Below are 8,106 nucleotides of genomic sequence, written 5' to 3' on the forward strand. Positions count from 1 at the left end.
ATAACTGATAAACCATGCACGATATACACTCACTGAAGAGAGATTGTGGGAAAAAAATGCACATTTCTCGCTAGAAAAGTCATCAAACCACACTTTTAAATTGAAGTATATGCATTTTTTTTCAAAGAGGAATGAGGATCCGCTCGCGGTGATCACCTGCTCTGAGCGTCACATATAGCCGCAGACGGGATTACATTGGAGTCAATTGTATTCTACTTGCGTCTGAAAGAGACGCAGAAGGGTACCTTTTGCGTCAGTATGTGTCGCTAAAGGGTCCTGACCAAGCGTCGGTTTTTGACGAGTCGGGAGTGAGACTGTGTTGACACGTTACGTGACGGCTGCGCCCTTAGCAACCGTAGGGAGTCCATAGCAACGGAGAAGACAAACAACAAGGAAAAAGTTCTGATATGTTTTTTCACCTGAAAGCCGGCAGTTATTTCTACTAATGCAATTAGACTATTAGTATCACATACCCACTTGATTGTGACACGTATATATTTTAGAGAACTGGGAGTTTTACTGGCACTCTTCTTTTCGATTTAGTGTTTCATTTCAAAGTATTACCGCTTTTAAAATGGGGGACAAAACCAAACAAAGTCGCCCCAAACGTATTTTTATCAACGACGTCGACAGGTATTCCTCCAAGCACATCGCTAAGGTAAAGTCAAAGTATGTAGATTATGCTGTCCGTTTAAAATGAGCGAGGAGTCTTCTGCTAAAACTTCAGTATGTCTTCCACAGTTTTTATCAACATGCGTAGAGACGTCTGAAGATGCTGAAGCAGAGGAGATGTCTGCCTCCCCTGCTGGTCCACCTGCTTTTCACATAGTCGCAACGGTGTCCTCTTCCTCCAAACACGAGACAGCTAGATTTCTGCTGGAACAATACAAGGTGTGTAAAAGAGTAAAAATCTCATATAAAACTATAAACACTTCAGCTACTTTAACAAACTGAATTATTGAACCACCACAGCGCCTCTTCATGTAACATACTGCATCACTACACAGGTGTATCTGTTCTGTCTCTAAACTGGGAATTGTTAATTTATATACTGTGCATACCTATGTATTATCAACTATAGTCATTTCACGTTGTTCATCATAACCTGTGTATATATTTAAATACATTAGCACTCACTGTTTGTTTGCAACCTGTATAGGCTATATTAATATTGTACACATTAGCTATTTTTAACGTTCATTTATAATCTGTATATTTATATTTCATACACCAGCATCATATCACCTGCTCACAGTATATCACATGCATACATATGTCTGCACAGGCTACTACTACTAGAACTACTACTTTAATCTGCCCACTTCTCCTTTACTTTACTAATATTGCACTTCATGCCTAAATTGCAGACCTAGTTATATGCCAGTCACATTTCATTGTTAAGTGCTCAATAAAGTCTAATCTAATCTAATCTAAAACATTTCCATGATTCCATGTATGTATAGCTGAATATTTCCACTTTACTGACAAATACAGGCAGAGATAAAGAGTGCGGTTACATTAATCACTTCATTTTAGTTGTTAGTTGTGCAAATTTACTCAACTACCAAGTTAAAATTTAGAAACATTTGTTATTTACTTGAATGTACCATTTTATGCCACTTTGTACTTCAACTCCTCTGAATTTCACAAGCAAATGAATATTGCTCTTTTTTCAACTCCACCAGCTGTCTTGGGAGATTGAGTTTTATATCACACAAAAAAGCACTCAGTAGTATATAAAGTAGTTAATTTTGGCACCAAAATGACCTAATTAACTATTAACATGATACTAAGAGGTGAATGCATCAGTAATAAAGGATAATATAATAAAATAAGATTTAAAAAGGAGCTAGTCAGCATAATAAGGACTTTTGAATTATTGAGTACTTTTACTCAAGTAAATATAAATGCAGGACTTTTACTTGTAGTTAAGTATTTTTATAATGTGGTATTGCTACTTTTACTTTAAGTAAAGTGTCTGAATACTTGTCACCACTCCATACAGGTACTGCAGTATATCAGTTGAGTTATTTATGTCTGTCTTTAGAAGATCCAAATAAAAGACAGTGCTTAATAGGTTATACTTTGCAGTCACCATCCCGAGATGAACTTCTTGAGCGCCTGCTGGAGTGTGATGTGGTTGTGTACAACATCTCAGAAAATACAACACAACAGCAGGTTGAAGAGGCAACATGGGCACTCACAGGTAAGGGAATGAGGTCAACTTATAACATAGTTTTTAGAGGTTGATGTTGTCTTCAAATGATGCCATGTCCAACCTAATGATACAGGTGTATTACTGTTTCCTTTATCCTCCCTGTACTTTGTTTTCCTTCTTTAATAAACAGCCCTTCAGGCTCAGATGGAGAACTTCAAGAGTCGGAAAATGTTCATCTTAGTCTCGACAGTGATGACGTGGGCTGCGACCAAGCCACAGAATCCCGTAAGCCTGGAGAAAATTCAGGCTAACTGTCCAGTCCATAAAACGCCACCAGCATCATTATAGTTTCTCTCCTCAGGATGAACCAGATGTTCTGTTAACAGAGGAAGAGTTCAGAAGAAGAAGGCCTCATCCCAGTTTTAAAAACCACAATAATCTGGAGAAACTTGTGCTCAAACTGGGCAGAGGTGTAAGTAGATTATTGTGATATATACTCGAACACACAGTGCAGGAATGGAAATCTACCCCATCATAATTTTTTTGTGCAGTCCCAACTTCATCACCACAAAATGAATTAAGCTTCTGTTCTTTGATTTTTACAATCTTACAGAAAAAATCCAAGCTTATCGGCTTTGTTGTAGCTGCCGGTCTTCAGTATGGAAAGGGAGAAAACCTCTTTCACTTCTTTTTCAAGGTAGATATTAACCTAAGTAATCAATGTGACACACGTAAGTCTTTTTGTACTATAATTAGCTTTTTCTATTTTCTAACAGGTGTCTTGGCTGATGCTGTGTCCAAAAGTCCCTTTATTTGGAAATGGCACAAATTTCATCCCCATGATTCACATAAATGACCTCGCAGGGTGATCTTGCTTTACTGTACTTCAACATATATATTTGTTTATTGAGATAATAAGTGCAGCACTGGACTGACTGTGATCCTTTTTCAGGGTGATACAGAACATCATTCAACACAAGCCAAAGTCAAAGTATATTCTTGCTGTCAATGATGCCAAGAACACTTTGGAGGAGATTGTCAAGGTAACCTCATCATAAATAAGAATGTACATGAATAAAATAGTGGATTTATTTGTCGTTAAATACTACTGTATGTTACTCCACATACTTCTCGTCACTCTGTGAACTTCCTTCTGTGAACTAACAAGCAAAATTACAAAAAATTAGACAGAATTGATAAACAAATAACTCTTTCTCACTCTTGACCCTTTAGATGATAAGCGATGTGCTTGGGCCTGGGCAAATGGACAAGCTACCAGAACATGAAGCCGTCACTATGAAGGCTTTTAAGGTACAGTATGTGATTTTTTTTCTTACTTTGTGCAACCTAAAATCTAGTCTAGGTTATCATTCAATATGCATATTCAAGTATTTTGTCATTTATGATTTTTTTTCATGCTCAGTTAATTATTATTACCATGATCAAGCACCTCCAAAAGTGAAATCCAACTTAGAGATGCTGAAAAGTACCCTATTATCAAACAATTAAATACGACTTTGTACAAGGCTTCTTTTCTTTTAATTTGAATATCCAACCAAGCTGTAGTACAGTCTAAACTATTACTGTAAGTTTTAAATGGAAAATTATGCTCAATCCATTTGCTAGATTTTTTATCCAGGATGACATTTCTGGCCCAGGACTCAGAGTTTTTCTCTGGCTATGAGTGAGAGTTGGTCCGAGTCACAAACATGAAGTCTGTGTTTCTCATTTCAAGCCAGAGGAACTGGAATACCTGAGTATAAACCTCCGCTTGGATGCTTTTATTATCAAAGACTCCTTCAACATCCGCTGGACGTCTGAAACTGGGATGGTTGACAACATGGAGAGCATTGTGGAAGAATACAAAAACACCAGGCAGCTACTTGTGAGTGTCCAACTTCATCAAATGAAGAATTTAATTAGTATTAGATATGTACAAGACTAAATAGCAGCCACTGTTACACTGGAAAACCTGTTGGGCATACAGTAAGAGATGTCCCAATACTGATACTGCTGTCTCATTGTTTCATCATTATAAGATTTGAATAGAATAAAAATAAAAGATAATTAATCTAGACCTGAATTCAGCATTCAGTTATCTTGTTGATACACAATAACAAGTTCCCATGATTCATGCATAAAACAGGATATCTGCTTTTTCATTTACTGAACATCTGTAGCCAATCAGGATCTGCCTTGTTGGACCTCCAGCTGTGGGTAAAACCACCATTGCAGAGATGCTCTGCATACATTACCAAATACACCACATCAAGATCCAAGAGGTCATAGATGGAAAGATCACACAACTGGTTAGTGGATGCAAAGATTTTCATTTGCCTCTCATTGCTGTAACATGACAAAAGGAAATATGCTGCCCTCTTGTGGAAATGAGTTACCTTCTTTTAAAACTAGATGCATTTCATATTTGACTGCATGATATCGTGATGAAAATAAACACTCATGGCCCATTTTTTTGTTTCTCTCTTTACACCACAGAATGAAATAGTGAATGGAGCTGACACTGAGTATGTCAGTGAAGATGTGCTGGCTTCTGCACAGAGACAACTGGAAAATATCAACAGAAGCATGGAAGTGAATGAAGGTTAGATGTAAAAACACAGAGTAGTGTTATCCTTCTCACCTCAGCTCATCTGTTGTCTCTCCATGCTCCTCTCCATTATTCTGCCAGACTCAAAAAACTACAAAGAAGTTTTCATTTTGGTTCGAAAACAGTATTTAACAACTTGTCATTTGGCTGTTTGTCTACAGATTAAAAATTTTAGTTCTCATAATTGCTCTCCTTTTCATGCTTTAATTACATCATCAGTTTGTGTTGGGTTTTCTGTTTGAGTGTCTCTCTGTTTTGGCCCTTTAGGTCGACTGCCTGACCATCTGGTTTTTGACATTTTACAAGAAAAGCTCAGTTCAAAGACATGTAGGAACCATGGATTTGTTCTCGATGGCTTCCCTAAGACTTATGAGGAAGCAAAGCTGATTTTCTCTGGTGAGTTGAATCCATTTATTTACTTATTTAATAATATTTACTGCCCTAATGTGTATGCACCAATTTTTTTGTTCAGATGAGGACATGGAGAACCAAGATTCAACGTCCAAAGCTCCTCTGTACAACAAGAAAATCACTCCAGGTTGTTGATTTAATCTAATTTGTTTACCACAAATACTCTCCGCATAATTTAATAATGCAAAACATTTTGGTTGAGACATTTTTTCTTATCCCCATTGTTCTATGTTTTGCAGAGCATGTTTTTGCACTAAATGCCTCTGATGATTTCCTGACAAAAAGAGTACAAGGACTTCCAGAGAATGTAGCAGAGGAAATGTGCTACACTGAGGACAAATTTATCTCCCGTCTGCAGAGATACAAACAACTCAGTGAGGCTGAGGAAACCCTGCTGGACTTCTTTGACGAGCTTGAGATTCACCCAGAACATATTGGTACTGTCCTTAACGCCACGTTGTACATATCAGAACAAAATGGGAATCCAGACTGCAATAAAGAAACTTATTATTACAAAATGCATAAATAGCATTTAAACAATCTTTAAAAGTATCTCAGATTTAGAAAATGAAATTGGAGAAAAGGTTACAGTGTGATCACAGAGTATGTTGTTGGCCTTGAAATGACTAGATAAGACTTTCCATAAACCTGTTTTATGATTTAAAGATCATGTTGCTTCTTAGGTCAGCATTTCCTGTTAAAGATGATAAACATGTTGGAAGTGATTATTCTGACAGTCAACTTCTTCCAGAGTCTGGCATATTATGATTAAACATTGATGAAGATTATTAGTGTGTCTTGTTCCTCTCCAGAGGTCGACACAGATGATCCAGAGTACACAGACGTTATGAAGATGATCACTGAGATGGTGGGGGTCCCCAAGAACTACGGCCTCAGCCCGGAGGAACAGGAGGAGGAGGACAGACGGCAAGAGGAAGAGAGGAAGCAGAAAGTGGCTACTGAAGCAGCTGAGAAGAAACGCAGGAACGAGGCTACGCTGGCTGAAATGGCTGCTCAGTATGAGGAGTGGGTAAGTGGAAGGGAAACAAATAGAGAGGCTGTGTGTGTGTTGCAGGGTACAATCACAGATGGAACCGATTGCTGTGCGTCATCTTAAAGTTATCTGCAACACAATAGTGAGAAGATGAGTAATCCAGAAGAAGAGGAGAAAGAACAGATGCATTCTTTACTGCTTAGCTATGGTAGAAGGCAATTTCTTGAATTACAGTCACTTGTGGAAGAAAAAAAAAACAAATACACAAAAGATATACTCCACTCTGATTTAGTTAACCATTGGGGTAAAATTATTCTGTTAGATTCAGTTATATAAATGTGAAAATATGCAGGGGTTCAAGACCACACAGTAAGAAACAAATACATCTAAAACAATGAAAATACACATATTTATCATAACATAAGTATTATATTTATCAATGTTACTTATTACACTTATTACGCGTGCTTTTCCTACTGTGACATGTCCAAAGTCTCTTCTGTTCTTTTATTATATTTCATTAGCAGAAGAATTTGTCCGAGGTGAAGAGGCAGGAATATGAGCTGCTGGAAGCTCACTGTGTTCCCCTGAGGAACTACCTGATGAAGTATGTGATGCCCTCGCTCACTGAGGCCATGTTAGAGTGCTCAAAGATCAAACCAGAGGACCCTGTTGACTTTTTGGTATTAATACACTTTCTAATATATCGTCAGCTCATATTGAAACAAACTGTCTCTTTTAAACATCAGTGAATTCATACAGCTGTTTTTCTGTTTTTGCAGGCTGAGCATCTTCTTCGAAACAACCAACAAGATTAAAAATCGTCCCTGAAAAACATGATCCAACCCAAATATTGATTTCCAGCATTTGAGGCTTGTTTTTTATTCCAGTTATTATAATCAAGAGATAATTGTATCACACATTGTTATGTAAAATAAGTGCTGCATCAGTGTGACAGGCTTACAGTAAATAAGAGGATATTTAAACTAATGTGTTTTTTTATTATTCTATCATTTAAGCAATTGATTTCATAGTTTTATTGCCAGATAGTTTTTTCCTTTATGACCCCAACTCCAACCAAACCTACTAAAGCAGAGCACATCTTTTGCCAAGTTGTAAAACACAACATCCTGTACAATAAGTGGACTGCGCAGTGTGGATAAATAGTTTCACCAAGTAAATTGGATTAAAAAATACCCTTATAATTACTTGAAAAATTACATTACATTAGTCATTATAAATAACTAATTTAAAGCATATACTCTACAACTGTACTTAGCATTGCATTGTAGGTAGACTGTAATATAATAGAAATATATTTAAGACACTTCCTATACTTAAAACTACACTTGCAGTATGAAATATGTCACTTTGCGTGGGACTTGGCTGAGCCGGGTGTGTGTTAGAGCTCCATAGTTAAGCCAGGTTTCCTCTCATCACAGATTTTGACCTTTTAGGCCCTCCATCTGGGTTATGACTCAGCACCCTGCTGTGGAGTCAGCATTTCCTGGAAGAACGACACTCATACTGGTCTTATTCCAGCAATAATACAAACACAGCACCCTTCACAGTGTGCACTCTCTCTTCTGCTGCACAAGATATTACTGAATAATGAATCAATATATTAAAATATATAATCATAATAATGTGTTTCTTTTGTGGATTAATGAAGAAAATAATTGTATTGTGATATTTTATTCAAACTTAAAAGAAAATCTGATGTCTGATGCTACATACATTTGTAAGATTAATCATTAACAAACACTTTTTACTCATATATAATAGAAATACCAAACTTAAAAACCTACATACATATGTAACGATTATGTAAGGTAACAAGTTAATTTTGCAGAGATGAGCAGAATTTGAATCTTGGTGTTCAGTCTAGTCATCTTATTTTCTTTTTTTTCTTTCTAAGGAAAGTCTGGTCTTTCA

General features: G+C 36.8%; 1 protein-coding gene across 1 annotated transcript; it reads left to right on the plus strand.

Moving 5' to 3' along the window:
• The first annotated feature begins 574 nt into the window (after positions 1-574).
• LOC128376870 (adenylate kinase 7-like) lies at positions 575-6,989 on the plus strand. The gene is made up of 18 exons (XM_053336725.1): positions 575-658; positions 742-891; positions 2,092-2,206; positions 2,349-2,443; positions 2,520-2,630; positions 2,772-2,855; positions 2,935-3,023; positions 3,111-3,201; positions 3,392-3,469; positions 3,894-4,043; positions 4,339-4,467; positions 4,655-4,760; positions 5,010-5,162; positions 5,239-5,304; positions 5,417-5,614; positions 6,002-6,207; positions 6,696-6,854; positions 6,954-6,989. Exons 1-18 carry the CDS (start codon positions 575-577, stop codon positions 6,987-6,989), a joined length of 2,100 nt encoding a protein of 699 aa, XP_053192700.1.
• Positions 6,990-8,106: the final 1,117 nt, after the last annotated feature.

This window comes from Scomber japonicus, chromosome 17, assembly GCF_027409825.1.
Source record: "Scomber japonicus isolate fScoJap1 chromosome 17, fScoJap1.pri, whole genome shotgun sequence".
NCBI lineage: Eukaryota > Metazoa > Chordata > Actinopteri > Scombriformes > Scombridae > Scomber > Scomber japonicus.

Bases quoted from the DNA above. Each gene is read 5' to 3' on its own strand.
- LOC128376870 (XM_053336725.1), top strand. From the start codon at position 575: ATGGGGGACAAAACCAAACAAAGTCGCCCCAAACGTATTTTTATCAAC. The intron at 2,631-2,771 runs GTAAGTAGATTA...ACAATCTTACAG, and splicing joins TGCTCAAACTGGGCAGAGGT to AAAAAATCCAAGCTTATCGG. The intron at 4,761-5,009 runs GTTAGATGTAAA...TTTCTGTTTGAG, and splicing joins AAGCATGGAAGTGAATGAAG to TGTCTCTCTGTTTTGGCCCT.